The 18753-nt window shown below is 29.2% G+C and overlaps 1 protein-coding gene across 2 annotated transcripts in view; it reads right to left on the bottom strand.

Annotated features, from left to right (window-relative positions):
- Positions 1-4024: 4024 nt before the first annotated feature.
- Positions 4025-18753, bottom strand: part of LOC100212367 (beta-alanine-activating enzyme) — a 30411-nt gene continuing 15682 nt past the window's right edge. The window contains exons 4-8 of one of the 2 annotated variants that reach the window (XM_065806141.1): positions 14869-14943; positions 9302-9381; positions 5754-5913; positions 5548-5679; positions 4025-5410 (exon numbers count right to left, since the gene is read on the bottom strand). In XM_065806141.1, the coding sequence (XP_065662213.1) occupies positions 4470-5410; positions 5548-5679; positions 5754-5913; positions 9302-9381; positions 14869-14943 (1388 nt within the window). In that variant the 3' untranslated portion in view covers positions 4025-4469. Of the gene's footprint in view, positions 5411-5547; positions 5680-5753; positions 5914-9301; positions 9382-12582; positions 13679-13821; positions 14944-18753 lie in introns of those variants that run through there. The other variant, XM_065806140.1, reaches the window with a different exon arrangement.

The raw sequence follows: 18753 nt of genomic DNA, 5'->3' as shown, positions 1-18753 counted from the left end.
CTGCAGTCAATCAGTGTGTCAAATGCCTCACATTTCTTCATCGTGGATACCCACACAGTTGTACACTTGGAACCAGACATGTAAATTTACAAAAACTTGTTCAGTCTTGCTTTTGGAGCCCAACAAATTGCATCTTCAGTAATCCAAACCACACCGTCCTCTCCAGGTGGAACAATCCAACTCAGTCAAAGAGGAAAACGTCTGCCTGTATGACAGGTATATAGCTATAGACAAAGTATTACTACTGTGTTTTCCTTTATTTAGGTTCATCTCTGCACCAGCCATCACTTCCAGAAACCTTTTCTATAGCTAGTCTAGTGCAAGTGCAATTAAGTACTAGCTTATCAAATTCAAAAATGACACAGCTGGTCACTGCACTGAATTAAGTTGGTGCAGACAGAGTTTGTGCGTTACAGGCTTTCAGTTTCATAGAAACATTTCGAAAGTTCAGCAATGTGAGCTCTGACTCTTATGGAAACTTTCTCAATCCCAAATACAAAGAAAAAATTGATAAGTTTAAAGAGTCATTCATAAAACTGAAAATTTTAGTAACGCCCAAAGTGCACACAGTCTTTTTCCATGTGCCACATTTTATCAGCATTCATGGACAAAGTCTTGGAGTTTTCAGTGAACAGGCAACAGAAGCTTTACATGCCAATTTCTAGGTGCACTGGGAAAGATACAAGAGACAACCAAGCCACCCTGAGTATGATCATAATTTGCTCAAGTGTGTTCTCGACTACAATTGCAAGCACTTGTAAAGAAGGACAAAAAGTCAAGTCTTGCTCAATAACCACGAAGCCATCCGCACCGTAGTGGAAATAATTTATTTGAAAAAAAAATCTCCGACGTTTGCATTTTCGAAACCACAAAACATCCTACTACAATAATCTAAATTTTGAAAATATTCTGTCGATGTCTTTTAAAAAAAAAAGGGGGTTAAACGAACAGGTCATGAATTTTTGGTGTTCAAGAGATGCTACAAACTTTAAATTTTGTAATAATAATACTAGTGTCAAATAAGAATGTTTAATAAAAAAATTACGATCATCGGGGCCTGGAAACAATATTAACCAGAAAATTCGGGTCCCATATGTGGAAGGAAAAGAAAAAAAGTTTTTTTTTCAAGTTTTTTAAACTACATCAAAATTTATCGAAAAAATTAATTTATATAATGAAAATTTCTTTTCGTTTAAAAATGGCGACCAAGTAAAGCTTACAATCAACTCTATTTAGGGGGATATCATCTTTACAAGGTCATAAACTTTCAACGTTTAAATATTTTCTTACTAAATAACAATTTTACACGCTCATAATGGTCGATACACATTTACAAATTTTAATCACGCTCATAATGGACGAGTTTTTTTAAATATTCATTATGTCCCCCTCTTACTCCCTTTCATTCAAGTATTTTGACCTTGGGGCTCCAATTAAAAAGTAAACATTTATACGTTACTTATAGATTTATTAAAAAATAATATTTTAATTACATTAAATAAACCTAAATTACTAAATAACAACTTTACACATGAATTTTAGTCGCGTTCATAATAGTAGAGTTTTTTTTAAAGAAAATAGTGCCCCTTCATCCTCCATTCTATTCAAGTATTCGGACCTTGGGGCCTTAATTTGAAGGTTAACATTAATATGTTAATTATAAATATATTAAAAAATAATACGTTAATAACGATAAAAACGTTTACATTACATTTTTTTAAACACCAACCATCATTCTTATACTTAATGTACTTCCTTGTAGTATACCGCAAGAAAATTTTTTTTTTACTGTTAATTGTAATAATTTAAACAGTTAATTGTAATAATTTAAACAGTTTAGTATTGCTCAAATCAAAAATGCCAAACAATAAAAAATCTCACAAAGATAATAGAGCCTTATTCTGCTTAGTTTGTTTTTCAAAAAGATCAGGAATGATAGAAGTTAAAGAAGGAACTGTGACACTGAATAGAATATTTATATACTTTTTAAAACTATTTGATTTAAGCAATCAACATTTTCCCAATGGTATTTGTACTAAATGTAGAAAAACATTAGAAAGATTGAAAAAAGAAGATAAAAACATTGTTCTTTGTGAGCCTTATGGCTTGTCAAAAGTCAAAGTTAGCATACTCACTAGAGACCAATCGTTTTGTGTTTGTGACATCTGTGAAATTGCTCGAACTACAATTACTTCAGAATCAACATCTGATAACAGAGGAAGAATCAAGCTGGGTAGAGTAAATATATCATCACCATGGACCAATAAAAATATGCAAAAGGTACAAGGCTGTTATTGAACCAAGATTATCCCACCCTTGCACTCTCACAAAGAAAAAAGAAAATTTAACAGAGGAACTGAACATAGGTAGGCTTAACTTTATACTGTTGATATAATATTTCAAACTTAAAATTTAGAACTTTACCTAAGTAATCTGAAATGTTCAAACTGAAAACCTTGATTTTTTCATTTTTAGATACACGAGGTGCGGAACTTCAATGCTCAAAAGTACTGAAAAGAAAAATTTTCGGAGGAAGGAACTAAAATCAAGGTTGCAGCCAAAAGTAAAGCACTGCCGTTGAACAATCGAAAAACTTTGCTTAAGCACTTTTTCCAGTTAAAAAAATCCTTACTACAGAAATTAATAAATTTAAAAACACTTGTAGACTTAGTAATAGACAGGGAGCCAAAGTACTTAGCATATTTAGAAGCTGGAAAAGAAGAGACATATTTGAAAGTAATGTAAGAGAAAAATTAAGCGAAGAAGACGGTTTTTCAAATGAATATTATGATATAACAGAAATCAAATTTGAAAAAGATTCCAGACAATTGGTTTATTGTAAAAACATTAAAGGACTTGTTGAGAGAGTAAAAACTAAAGAAAATTATCGAAGGATTATATTTTAAAGGTTGGAATTAACGTTGGAGGCGGATTGCTAAAACTTTGTTTAAATATTATTGATAAAGAAGCAGATTGTAAAATAAAAAAAAAAAGTTTAGCTATGAAGAAGGAATAGGCAATGAAAAATACAAAGTCGGAGGCGTAAATAAATTATATTTATCGAATATTTTAATAGATTTATCTTTAATTTATGAGAATATCTTGCATAACTTTATTCCGATAGTTGACTTGTTTAATCTAAATGCAACATCATCTAAATTATTTATCAATTTATTGTCAATTTTCATTAAACCTGGTGGTAAATTTATAATTGTTTCAAATTTACTAATCTTTAATGTTTTACCAGACATGTTTTTTTTATTTAGCAAGATTGAGGATTAATTTTTCATTTGGAATTTTGTGAAGCTTTTCAATAATAATATGAGTTTAGTAGCTTAGTTTTCTTTGTGTTTTCTAATTACAACTATTAATTTAAAAATATTGAGAAACGATTGCAAGCATCGGTTTTTATTATTCCCTTTTTTTGGCGGACGTGATTTTAATACTTACCTTTCATACCCTATAACTCCCTAACCATACCCTTACTAAACCCTGACCCTAACCCTTAGGGTATGGTTTTTAATAAAATAACGTTAATAACTTAATGGTTAGGGTCAGGGTTATGAATATTACTGACTGGATATGACTGAAAACCTTGACCTAAAACTCGTTTTTGCCAGACTTACTAAAAGAGGGGTGGCTGAAATACACATCTTCATATTTTTTTGGGGAATTATCTAAAAAGTCGGTAGTACAAAAAAGTTTCAAAAACAAAAAGTTTGCAACAAAAAAAGAAAATATTCATAATAAGCTAAAAATATAAAGAACCTAATAAAAAGCGTTCCTTTATGAACCAGTATTTTTTAAAAGGGCGGATTTGTTCAAAACTTCTAGAGCAAATCCGCCCTTTTAAAATAGACTTATATACGTCCTTTTTAAAGATATACGTTTTAGATATACGTTCTTTTTAAAGTGGGGAACTTTAAAAAGAACGTACAAAAGGAACGTTTTTTATTAGGAAACCTAATGAAATTGTTAATGAAACTTAAAAATAATTAAGAAAAGATAAGGCAACAAAACAAAATTAAAAACATTGTATATTTAATAAAATCCCGTAACAAATACAAGGTCGTTGAAACGTGATGTGTTCATAATCGATGAAATTTTTTTTTAATTAAAAAATTAGAAAATTTAGAAATTAAGCCATTTAAAAAATAGAAAAGATTTAAGCTGTTCACGCAAAATATTTATAAATATTTTAATAAAAATAACTCATTTTTCAAAAAATGAAATATAATATTTAAATCACATATTAAAGTTCAATTAAATTATTTTAAATAAATTATTTAAGGTCATTTAAAATAATCAAAAATAATTTTTGCAGTTTTCATTAAAATATCAAAATAGTTGAAAATAATTAACTATTTAAAAAATCATTTTTTATTTTTGAAAAATAAATAAATAAATATACCATAAATATTAAAATCATAAACAAATAGTCCACGATTTAAAATTCTAAAGTTTAGTTTCTACGCTAAAATAACCTCTTTAGGTTTTTCTGGTATAGCGTTTTTCTTTTGTTTAACTCTGTGAGCCGCATAAATTTGCAGAAAAAGCGCAAGAAAAACAAAAATAACTCCAACAACTGCCTGAGTGGTCAATTGGTGCCCGTAGAGAAAACAAGAAAGCAAAATACTAAACATTTGTCGCGTCACCATGATAATGGTAAATACCACTGGTCCAAATTCGGCAATAGTATAAAATAAAAAAAGCTGACCGACAGCTGAAGAAAATGATATAATTAGTACGTGGATACCAAACGATGAATACTGATTGATAAAAGAAATTGAATACGCCATGCCACCACTTATCAATAAAGGCACAGCGCTAAGAATAGCGGAGAAAACATTAAGATTAAACATCATTTGCATTGATGACACACCATACTCAATAAATAATTGAGACTGCCAGTTTGAAGTAAAGCTATCAAAAACTATATACCCTGTAATAATTATCAAACCAGATATTGTTGTTTCAGCTGAGTAGTGTTTGTCAGAAGCAGCTGAAAGCAAAAACAAAGTCATACCAATAGAAATCATGACCGCTACCACGTATTCATAATAATGATAAGTTTTCTTGAGAATAAATTTACCCATTATCATTACAGGTATCAATTTACAGGTTTTCCCTAGAACCTGGGTAGGAAAGCTAACAAATTTTAATGCTTCGTATTGGCACCAAGAGCTGCATATATTTGACAAAGAACTGTACAAAAACTTGTAGAAAGGAGCTTTCCAGTTTGGACCTGTCGCAAAGATATAAACTGCGGATATTACTAATGCCAAAACTCGATTCATAAACACGAGAAATTCTGAATTTTGAAAACGTACATCATTGGGTGGTTCACCATATTTCTGAGTCATAACTTCTTCTTGAAGTACCCCCCATGTCAAATAAGAACCTTGCAAACCTATTATTAAGATTTTTAATCATTTTTAATTTAATTTTTTTAAATTGTTTTTCAAATTCAAAACACAAATTACATAACTTAATAAAATAACACATTATTAACAAATTAATAATTAAAAAAAGCAATAATTAAATTACCTAACACACAAATAAGGAGCTTTAATGTTGGATTATCTCCAAAACATTTAACATGCAATGTTTTTCTATGCATATCATCTCCGTTAAAACCAAAAACAAAGCACTTTATCATACCATAGATAAATCCTTCACCTGAAATGATTTTTAATAATTTAAAAACTGATCATTTAACAAATAAATTAGAAAAAGATTAAAAATAAAAATACCATCACGTTCATAAAAATTTGAAGATTGAACCATTTTTATAAAAAAAACACAAGGTAGAATGATCAGTGCATAACCCAATATATTCCATCCAAAACTCTGAAACCAAACTTCCTGTTGTACTACGTGAAGCCTGTGTGGAAGGTGATGTTTGTGATCATCCTAAAAAAATTATTTGCTATTAATAAATCAAAAAAATGCCCTGATAGTACAAAAAATACTTTTTCCTCTAAACAACATAATCCAATGATAGTGCAAAAATCATCCCCGCTCCTTCCAAGTAAATGAACATCATTCAGTGATAGTGCAAAACCATCCTAGCCCCCAACCCCCATCTTACTTAACTTAATCTAATCCAATGATTTTGATATGTATATGTATATATATTTATATATATAGAACTGATGAGTATAAGAGAATATATATAAGAGAACTGATGTATGTACTGAAGCTCCCGACAGAAAACTATTTCATATATAGATTATAAGGTGTTTTTTTAACTGTTGAAAAAAATAAATAAATAAATAAATAAAATCAAAAACTGAGTTTATTGTCAATTGTTTAAATAAAGAATTCAAAAATATTAAAAGAAAAGGAAGAATAAAAAAACATAAAAAAAGAAAAAACTTAAAAATTAACATTCAAAATTAACACTTAAGAAAACAACTAAAAATTTGAACATCGATTTTAATTTAACAAGAAAAGAAAAAAAATAGATAAAAAAATAGAGATAAGTTGATAAGTTAATAAGAAGATAAGATCAGTTTATTAAAAATGAAGATAACTTTTATAACTTATATTTTTTGTTATTGTTGTATCTATTACTTTTTATCATATTTTAAATATTAAACTTTTATTTTTATTTATATTACTATTATTTTTTTTCAACATCTTGGCTTCCAACAAGGCTGCAAGCAACCACTATTAAAGTTGGAAGTTACTGGAAGAGAAAAGATGAAGTTTATACAGCAAGATAACAATTTACAGACGACTTAAAAGATTGCAAATTATATGAATCAGGAAAGCAAGATGAAGGAAACAAATTCCAAAGAACCGATGTTCGAGGAAAAAATCTAGTATTCCATACAAGGACAGATTTGAGATTTATAGAGATAAAAATAGAATGCGGAGTAAGAAAGTGTCGAGCATGATAAAGAAATGAAACTTCAGCAGATGCTAATTTTACAATGGATTGATTTATGGTTTCTAAGAAAGATCAGAAATAAGAGTTAATCCAAGAAGATGAAGGTAAGATGACTCATCAAGTACATTACCGTTCATAAATAAAGGAAGATCTAAACTATTGCGATAACGATTGCCTGAAAAAAATTGGGTTTTATCTGAACTGAAGTTCACCAGCCACTGTGAGCCCTATGCTGTAGCAGATGTGAGATCCTTTTCACGCTCAAATGCTCCTCCAAGCAATCAGAGAGTGTTGGTTTCTTATTAAGACAAGAATAAATGGTAGTATCATCAGCGAACAATGCCACCTTAGATGTGAGAATATCCAGAAGATCATTAATGTAAATTTAAAAAAGTATAGGGCCAAGGATAGAACCTTGAGGAACCCCTGAAGTTACAAGATATAAAGAAGAGTGACTAGAGAACTACAATTTATTACTAGATTACTTATTTTGATATATTATAATATTATTGATGAACTAAGCAAGAAACTTAAGCCAACTGAATGCTTTCAATAATTTGTCATTATGTCAATAAAGTTACACTTAAGAATATTTACTATGCATTATTCTCATCTCATCAATTGTTGTCAAGTTTGGGCTCAAGTTGGAAACATCTCATTAACAAGTTGTTAACATCTCAGCATCATTCCATTCGTTTAATAAATTTTCAACCAATTAAATCAGATACATACAAGTCCTTAAAAAAACTTCACATACCAAAATTTCCAGCGCTAGTAAAGTATGCTTATCTTCTTTTTGCTTTTGACTCCTTAAATAAAAATTTACCATCTTCCATTACAAACTTGTTCGCAAAAAGTAGATTAGTACATTCTTACTCTACTAGAAATATATAGAGTGGAAAACTAAATATACCATCTTTTAAACTCAGAAGTATGATTAACATTCTATTGTTTATCCGTCTGTGAATGGAACAGGAGCCTTGTATGCACTTTGACGGAGTTTAAAAAATTACATCCTAATATACTTTTTATCCATCTTGAGCATAATCAATTTTAAAAAGTTCTGAAAAACATTTTATTCTAACTTTTAGAAATTATTATTCTTACTATTAAAATATTTTATTAACTTTCTTTTCATTATTACAAAAATTATCATTGATACTTTTTGTTAGTTTATTTCTACATATTTATTTTTAATGTATCTTCTATGTGCTCTAATCTATGTGTTTACAGCCAATGTGTTTTAATGTATGTCTTTCCTTATTACTACTTATATTATATTTTAGAATTGGTGTCACTCCTTTGATCAGATGTCTGTATGAGTGACACCATTTTAATAAATCATTAACTTATTATTATAAACAATTTTATGCTTATAACTACCATTATAATATTATTATTTTTTCATTGTAATTATTGTAAACATACTTATTATTACTATTACTATAATTTGTATTAATTTTGTTATTATTATTATTTTTATTATTATTAATAAAACTGTAAAAATGATTTAAAGAAAATAAGTAGGTTGTTGCTGTTGTTGTTCAGTGTGATATCAGAGATGTTATATAAACACACATTTATTGTTTTTTGCTACTGCCAGGGTTGGGGTCAAATAAGTATTTGTATTTGGTAATAATATAATTGAAATATTTGTATTCGTATTGTATTTGATTAAAAGTTTTCATAAATATTTGTATTTGTATTTGATTGAAACATATTTGCAATTTCATAAACTAGGTTAACTGGTGTTTCTTTGGAAAAAACCAAAACTTTTGTCCCCCCCCCCATATTTAACACTAAAACAAATAAAAAATTTGTTTTTAAAGATACTTGTTAGAAGACTTGCTGTTATTCTTTTAATTAGTAGACCATTTTGTCAGTCTTGTCTTGTAAAAATCTTTATATATTTTCTTTTACATATATTCGTATTTGAAATTGTATATAAAAAAAAAATTATTTTATTTTTTACTTTTTTTAAAAAATTTAAAAAAAAATATTTTATTCAATAAAAAAATATAGAATTAACATCTTTGCATTTGGTCAAATGCAAATTGCATTTGACCCCATTGCTGGCTGGTGCATGAAGAGACAGGTTAAGCATGGTAATTCCAGAAATGTAGAGTGGATTTAAACCTTAAACTTCTTGATACCGAGTCTCTTGCAGGAAAAACTTTTTTAAATGAAAGTAACAATATCATAATAGTACCTATTGTTAGTGCAAAAATCCATCTAACATATCAATATTATTTCATATTAGTGAAAAAATTAACATCGGAAAATTCACCTTTTAAAAATCAAATTTGTTGTATTAGATGTTTAAACTGAAAGTAATTTATCTGTCAAAAACTAAAAAAGTAAATTTATTTTAAGACAAACAGAAATTTGAAGTAAAAAAAAACTTACTTTTATTGAGTCATCAGAATGGTCCATAGCAGATACAAAAGACAAAAACAAAAAAAAACACCAAAACATTTTAGTAAAAGCTAAACAAAAATGTGAAAATACTTATGAAAAATAAAAAAACTATGCAAATATATTCAATACCTAAATACCAATTAATAATATTCAAAATTAAACTATTAATTGTAACAAATATACACAAAAAATTCAACGGATTTAATATAATATTGCTATGAATTTATTTTCTTTGTTGTGTACTTTATTAATACACATAAAAAGTTATTGATGGTGTCTTACTGAAATAGTAACCAGAAAAATGTATGTATGTCTGTATATATACACACACACACACACACACACACACACACACACACACACACACACACACACACACACACACACACACACACACACACACACACACACATATATATATATATATATATATATATGCATATATATGTATGTATGTATGTATGTATGTATGTATGTATGTATGTATATATATATATATATATATGTATGTATGTGTATATGAATATACATATATGTATAAATGTATATATATATATATAAATGTATACATATATAAACACATACATATATAAACACATACATATATATATATATATATATATATATATATATATATATATATATATATATATATATATATATATATATATATATACATATACATATATATATATATATATATATATATATATATATATATATATATATATATATATATATATATATATATGCATACATTTATACATACATACTGAAGACTTTGAAGCTACCTATTTCAGTACAACATCTAGTAGGGTATCCATTATTTTCCACTCCAGAACATAGCAAATTAGGGTTTTCACACACACACACACACACACAAAAAAAGAAACAGAAAAGCATGAAAAAGCATGACAAGTATTAAAGATCAGATCAAAAATACACACAACATAATATCAGCCTAATCATCTCACTCATCAAAAAAAAATAAAAAAAAAACAACTCAAATTGTATTTTCTATGAACAATCAAACCAATCAAAATCATGAAAATAAAAGACAATCAAAAATCAAGACGATTAAAGAAGAGGTTGCAAACATTTCCCTGCGAGTTATTACGTTTATTTGAATTCAGATTTTTTGTAAAATTTTAGATAAATCTTATTAATCTCCTAAAATGAGATGTTAAAGATGAAAAAAAAAAAAGAAGCTAAAAAAAAAGAGTTAAAAAAGCAATCAGGGATGAAAAATAAGAAGTAGCTCACAAATATTCACAAAAAATAATGATGAAGGATTAGCTAAAAAAATAATGATGAAGGATTAGCTAAAAAAAAGTCATGATGTTCTTATCACAATACATTGATGTTGGATGTTACTAATTAACTTACAATTATATGCTGGAAATCACAACTTTAATAATTGTAAGCTTTTCTATCAAAACTTTTTATTAAATTATTTTTATTCAATTTTACCTAGAAATTTGAACAACATGGAGTAACAGATCACATAATGAAATCAATGGGCTAGGTTATTATTTTTATGGCAGGGGTAAGTTAGCATTTTAAGATCATTGTGATTAAAGTGTCACTTTAATCACAATGAGTGATTATAGTGTCACAATTATAAGCTATTAAACTTTAATTTGATAGTAGAAAACAATAAAATAACGAAATGATATAAAATAAAACTATGATAAAAACAATTATATTAAAGTTTATAACTATGACAGAAATTATAAAAACATAGCATTTGCAGAACATAAGAATATAACATTCGCAAAAATTATGACAATAATCATAAAACTATTACTACAATGGAATCACTATCATAATATTGTTTATCATGGTGATTCCATTGGATATAAATAAAGGCTTCTAAAATAAAGATAAATCAATGATAATAGTAGTAAAGTTAAAAAAAAGATAGTATAAAACAAAAATAATAAAAGTAATAAATAATAAATAAAAGTTTTATAAATACAGTAATATAAAAAAAGCATTAATAATAAAAGATAAAATTAACATATATATATACATACATATATATATATATATATATATATATATATATATATATATATATATATATATATATATATATATATATACACACACACATACACACACACACATATATATATAAATATAATATATATATATATATATATATATATATATATATATATATATATATATATATATAAAGCAAAATTTATTCAACAAAATTTAAATTTGTTCGGAGGGGTAAATAATTACAGATATTGGATTAGAGACCAATTAATTAATATTAAAAAGGGAAATCAAAATAAAGCATAATACATAATATGCTTAATTGAATGTATTTAAAAAATAGTTACCATTTCAATAAAGACTTAATAAAGTAAAAATATGAAATATTATTTCCAAGTTTTGAAGTCTCTCCTCTTCTTCTGTATTTGCTTTGCAAATTATATTTAAAAATATTAGCACTAAAAAACTGTTATTTAGTACATTTTTAGACACTTTTTTCACTTTTTGCAACTGTACTTTTGAACATGTTTTCATTAACTTTGGTAGATGAACATTCTACAGAACAATTTAAAAATGAAATTAACTTATCAAAGATAATTTTTGGTAACAAGTTTGCTTTGACAGGCTTTGAAACTGTAACTGTAACGTGATAACCTTTATCAAGAAATTCCTGTAGCTTTTTGGACTTGACCTTTAGATCATGATCTTCAATTAGACACGTCATTGTTAATTCTTTAGTTTTTACATTGCTAAAAGAATGTTGGGATTGACTTAGAGGCAAAATTGATTTTGGAACATCAGGTACTAATTTGTAGACTGCATGCGACAATTTCTCAGAAATAAAACCTACTTGCTTTAAATCCATTTTTCTTTCAATAGCAATTTTTTCAGCTTCATTTTTTAGTACCAGAGTACTTTTCCCTGTTTCATCAATTAAACGTATAGTACATTGCAAGTAGGATAACACAGACAGTTTTTTCAAAGGATAAACCAATCCAAATACACCAAGAAAATCTTTGCGCAAAAAGGTCATTGTTAACAATTTCATATTTAATAGAATTATCTAGATTATATTCATAATAAAAATTCTATAAATAATTAAAAAAAAATTTTTTAATTTGAATATATCAACAATATAAAAATTGAAATAAAAATTAACAACAAAAAAAATTATAACCTGTTGTGCTGCTGCTTAAGACTGTAATTTTAAAAAATTGTGAACAAAACAACAACAAACAAACAAAAGAAAAAAAAAACTGAAATGCATAATGATTTAAAAATAGCATTATATCTTCAAAATAACTATTTTTTTGACAGGATTTTAGAATAGATTTCACTTTTTTTTATATACATAAGAAACTTACATGCAGATACTGTAAATGAAAACAAAACTCTACTATAATTCAATATTCATACAATAAATATAGTTGTCGCGACATCCAACAATGATTTTATTCTTGCACACAATAGGTGAAGAGAATACCTCAGCAGGAAACTTATATACATCAATGCATGATACCTCAATTACTGACGTATTACTTACAAATAATCTTTCAGTACTATCTATAGGTATTTTTTCATTTACTAATGTGTCTTTACTTTTTATTTTTGCTGCACATTCAATGGACAATTTAGATTGAAGATCAGATTGAGGATAATATTTAAACTTTAATGCATGAACATGACCATCGGTGCTTAATACAAGGATGACAACACTTATCTCCAATTGCAGCATGTTATTTTCTAAAGAGCTAACATGTAAAACAGTTGGACTAGAGAATATTGAAGAGCTTGTTTTGTACTTCCATAGTAAAAACCCTTGTTCATTTAAGCAATAAATGATCTGATCATTGCTTCCAATAAAAATAAATGTTTCTTGCTCATATATAATCAAAGGAGATGAAAATATTGGAGCTTTTGTAGTATAACTCCACAACTTTCTACCATTAAAATCAATAGCATATAAATTGCCATCAACACAACCAATTAAAATAAACTTTCTACATAAAGTTGGTGAGGAAAATAAAGGTTTATTAATGAAATTTATTTCCCAAATTTTTTCACCTGTTTCTGCATTAACTGAACTTAAAGTACCTGATAATAATGCTACAACAACACTATTCTGCTCATCAATTACCAAAGGTGTAGCAAAACACGAGCCATTAAATTTTATTTTCCATTTGCATACTTTCTGAGAAACATCAAGTGCATAAATATGTTTATCATAAGAACCAACAATAATCAGCCCATGCTTTTTATATGGAGTAGGTGTACATTTAACAATGTCATTAGTCTTAAACTTATAGTAGATTTCTCCTGTTCCACAATGAAGTGCATAAATAAATCCGTCATAACAGCCTTAAAAAAACACTATAACAATTAAAAGTTTGTCTTAAACTATTTATAACAAAATAAATGCAAACAAAGTAAATAACAACAACAATAATATTAATAATGATAAGGTAAAAAAAAAAGGAATAAAAACTACAGAAAAAACAAACCAACACATATAAACTTTCCATCTGGAGAAACTATGGCAGAAGATTCTATGCGACCCCCTAAAATTTGCCTCCATAAAAGATTTCCATTTTTTAAGTTCAAGGCCACAAAGATATAAGAGTGAGATCCAATGTAAACAATTCCATCAGATGAGTTCTCATAAAATACTATAAGTGGAGAGGCATCAACACACTTTTGTGCATCAAAATGCCACTCTAAATTCAATGATATGTTAAATTTTGACGTTAAAAAAATACTATTTTGAAATCCTGAATATTTTTTTGAACACAAACAAGTTTGGATAGTATGTGCTTTTAAAAAAGCAGTAAAACAGTTGCACTTTTCTAATTTGTTACAAAAACATCTGTCTTTATCAAAACAGTTACATCCCTCTCCATCAAACTTTACAAAACAGCTTGCCTTATCTTCAATATTACTTTCAACATCAACATAAACATAAGAGGAAATGAAATGAATAAATTGATTTAATGAGCTTGTTAAAACTTTAATAAATATTTCTTCAAAATTAATTTGATAGGGAAAAAAGTCTAAAATTTTATTAACAAGATATGCTGCAATAAAAGAATTTCCGCCTAATGTAGAAAACTCAATTTCAGCAGATACCGAGTCTTGTGGACTAATCTTTAAAGCTTCATTCCAAGATTTTGTGATACTCCTTACTACATCATTTAAACTCCCCTTAAAAACCTTTTCTAACTTTTTTCTCAATGTATTTTTATCAATTTTTCCATGCATTGTTAAAGGAAAGCAATCTACTGATACAATTTTGTCAGGAATATATTGCGGAGGATATCTTGTTAACATAAACTCAAAAATATTGACTTCAATGTCATTTTCAGGAACATAATATACAATCAAAATATTATGGACTTCTTTATCAACAGTTGAGAAGCAATCCTTTACTCCTGGAATATTTTTTACTATATTGGTGATATGAATTGTGGATACATATAATCCATTACGTTTTATTTGGTCATCATACCTTCCACTATAATATATCTGTTCCCCCTCTTTAAAACCTAAATCACCTGTTGCTCTCATGATGCAGCTGCTTAAAGTTGGCTCCTTCAATTCTGGAATTCTACAAACTCTTTCCTCACTTCCTACACAAAATAAAAACCACAAATAAAGATAAAAAATTTGAGCAAAAAATGTTATTCGTTTTATCTTAATGATTTTTTTACCAGAGGTGGAAAAAGTAACAAAATTTTGTACTCACATAAAAGTACTGTTGCTTGAGAGAAATTTTACTCAAGTACAAGTAAACATTACCAGTCAAAAGATTTACTAAGGCAAAATTAAAAAGTAGCTAATTAAGTCTGTACTCAGACTATAAACAACTGTGTTAACAGCCATTTTTAGGTAACAGACCTATCAAATAACAAAACATAAACAAAGTGGTCATATTATTATATCTAACTAAGCTCTAAAACTCAGTTTTATGGTTCTGAGGCCGGCTGGTAGTCAGGTTTCCCGAACTCTGTGGTAGCTCTCAGAGAGGCTGATTCCATCAACAGCTGAAAAATATCAAAGTACTAACAGTGCCATGTTGCGCATGGATGGTGTCCCTGTTTGTACTTTTGGTGTGCATTGCGGAGGCCACATTTGGAGCCCTTTGTTACGGCTTAGGGTTTATTAGTAGTAATGAGGCAATTGTTTGGGCTATTAAACGGTGTTCTGAGTACTATCTATGCTTTGAGTCAAGTTCTTCAATCTAATTTAAAAATGAATAAAGTACCAAAAACTATAAAACACAAAAAACCATCATCATCACCAAGTTCTCTAAACTTATCATTCACTAATATTTGTGGTCTTCGAAGTAACTTTTCTTCTGTTGAGTCTTATCTCTTGCAAAGTTCACCAGACCTACTTGCTCTTTGTGAGACTAATTTGAGTTCGGCTGTCTCATCTTGTGATCTTAGTGTTGATGGTTATCTTCCTCTGATTCGTAAAGACTCCAATAGTCACATGCTTGGCCTGGGCATTTACATTCGTAAGAATTCACCTGTTTGTCGTGAAACTAGGTTTGAATCCACTGACTATTCTTTCATGTGCTTTCGTTTAGCACCACTTCACTCTATTGCCTTTCTCTTTGTTCTATATCGCTCTCCTTCATCTCAAGACTGCAGTCTTTTTGATGTTATTTCTGATCATATTGACCAAGCCCTCTCTCTTTATCCATCAGCTAATATAGTTGTTGTCGGTGACTTTAATGCTCACCACTCTGAATGGCTTGGCTCTAGTGTCAGTGATTCTGCAGGCATTAAAGCCCACAACTTTTGCCTTTCTCAATCCCTAACTCAAATAGTCAACTTTCCAACTCGCTTTCCTGACAACCCGAATCATTTACCTTCTCTACTCGACTTATGTCTTGTTTCTGATCCTAGTCAGTGCTCAGTTTCTCCGCATTCACCCTTAGGTTCTTCTGATCACAGTTTGATCTCTCTAAAACTAATATCTCATTCTTCTTCATCACCTGAATCCCCCTATTACCGAACCTCTTTCAACTACAGTAAAGCTGACTGGGATTCTTTCCGTGACTTTCTTCGTGATGGCCCTTGGGTAGAAATCTTTCAACTTCCTGTCGACAAATGTGCTTCTTACATAACTTCGTGGATTCAGGCTGGCATGGAATCTTTTATTCCCTCTCGACGATTCCAGGTCAAGCCTCACTCTCCTCCATGGTTTTCCTCACACTGTGCTGCTGCGATTGCCAATCGAAACCATTACTTCCATATCTATCAGCAAAACTATTCTCCAGAAAACAGACGTCTGTTTATTACTGCTAGAAACAACTGTAAAAAGGTTTTGTCTAACGCCAAAACCCGCTATTCTCAGGTCATGAAATCTCGTATCTCATCTCAAAAATTAGGCTCTCGTGACTTCTGGAGAATCTTTAATAATATCAATAATAAGGGCAAATCTATAATTCCACCTCTCTTGTATGGTTCAGACTTTGTCACCTCACCTAAAGACAAAGCCGAACTGTTTGCTAAAAACTTTTCATCAATATCATCTCTTGATTCCACTAATTGCGTTCTACCTGATATTGCCAACAAACAGGTTGATCCATTGCTTGACATTCATATCACTCCAGCATCTGTATCTAAAGTGATTTCCTACTTAGACTCTTCTACAGCTTGTGGCCCAGACAACATACCTGTTATTGTCTTGCAGAAGTGTTCTCCGGAGCTGTCGTCTATACTCTCAAAACTATTCAACAAGTGCTTATCAGAGTCTTGTTTTCCAGCCTGCTGGAAAGCCGCATCTGTTATCCCTATCTTCAAAAATTCTGGAGAGCGATCCGATTCATCTAACTACCGTCCCATAAGTCTTCTTCCTATCATAAGCAAGGTTTTTGAATCTTTAATTAACAAACACTTAATTTCTCATCTTGAATCTAATAACTTACTTTCTGACCATCAATATGGATTTCGATCTTCTCGTTCTACAGCTGATTTGCTAACAGTAATAACTGACAGGTTTTATCGTGCATTAGATGAAGGTGGAGAGGTTAAGGCCATCGCTCTTGACATTTCAAAAGCGTTTGATAAAGTTTGGCATGCTGGTCTTCTCCATAAGCTTTCTTCTTATGGTGTATCCGGCAACATCTTCAAGATCATTGAATCCTTCCTTTTCAATCGTAGCATAAAAGTTGTCCTCGATGGACAACACTCTTCTTCTTATTCTGTAACTTCAGGGGTTCCTCAAGGTTCTATCCTTGGCCCTATACTCTTTTTAATTTACATTAACGATCTTCCAGATATTCTCACATCTAAGGTGGCATTGTTTGCTGATGATACTACCATTTATTCTTGTCGTGATAAGAAACCAACACCCTCTGATTGCTTGGAGGGGGCATTTGAGCTTGAAAAGGATCTCACTTCCGCTACAGCATGAGGCTCACAGTGGCTGGTGAACTTTAATTCAGATAAAACTCAATTTTTTTCAGCCAATCGTTATCGCAATAATTTAGATCTTCCTATATTTATGAACGGTGATGTACTCGATGAGTCACCTACTCTTCATCTTCTAGGATTAACTCTTACTTCCAATCTTTCTTGGAAACCATATATCAAATCGGTTGCAAAATTAGCATCTGCTAAGGTTGCATCTCTTTATCGAGCTCGCCACTTTCTTACTCTGGATTCTATTCTCTATCTCTATAAATCTCAAATCCGGCCTTGTATGGAATACTGTTGCCATATCTGGGGCGGATCTTCTAATGATGCCCTTTCTCTTTTAGACAGGGTTCAAAAACGCATTGTAAACATAGTTGGACCTGCTCTTGCAGCCAACCTTCAACCGTTATCACATCGTCGTAATGTTGCTTCTCTTTCTCTTTTCTACAAATACTATAATGGACACTGCTCTAAAGAGCTAGCGTCTCTTGTGCCATCTACTAAAATTCATTCTCGTGTTACTCGTCATTCAATTAAGTGTCATCCTTTTTCTGTGACTGTTCCTAAGTGCTCCAAAAACGCTTATTCGTCTAGTTTTTTTCCTCGAACATCAGCTCTTTGGAATTCGCTTCCTTCATCTTGCTTTCCTGATTCATATAATTTGCAATCTTTTAAGTCGTCCGTCAATCGTTATCTTGCTCTACAATCTTCATCTTTTCTCTTACAGTAACTTCCAACTTTAATTAGTGGCTGCTTGCAGCCTTGTTGGAAGCGAAGATGTTTAAAAAAAAAAAAAAAAAAAAAAAATATTTTTGTGTTCATTTATTAATACAAATAATAAAATATTAAAATAGGTTTAATACTCATTTTATCAGTTAGAGCATGTTTTTTTCTTCATTTTTGAAAAAATTGCAAAAACATATTGATTTGGCAAAGTTATCATTATATTTTGCAAAGATATGTACGCTATGCATATATGAAAAAAAAAAAAAAATGTTTTGAATAAATAAT

This window comes from Hydra vulgaris, chromosome 09 (assembly GCF_038396675.1).
Source record: "Hydra vulgaris chromosome 09, alternate assembly HydraT2T_AEP".
NCBI classification, from domain to species: domain Eukaryota; kingdom Metazoa; phylum Cnidaria; class Hydrozoa; order Anthoathecata; family Hydridae; genus Hydra; species Hydra vulgaris.
This window is presented reverse-complemented; position numbering and strand designations above follow the sequence as displayed.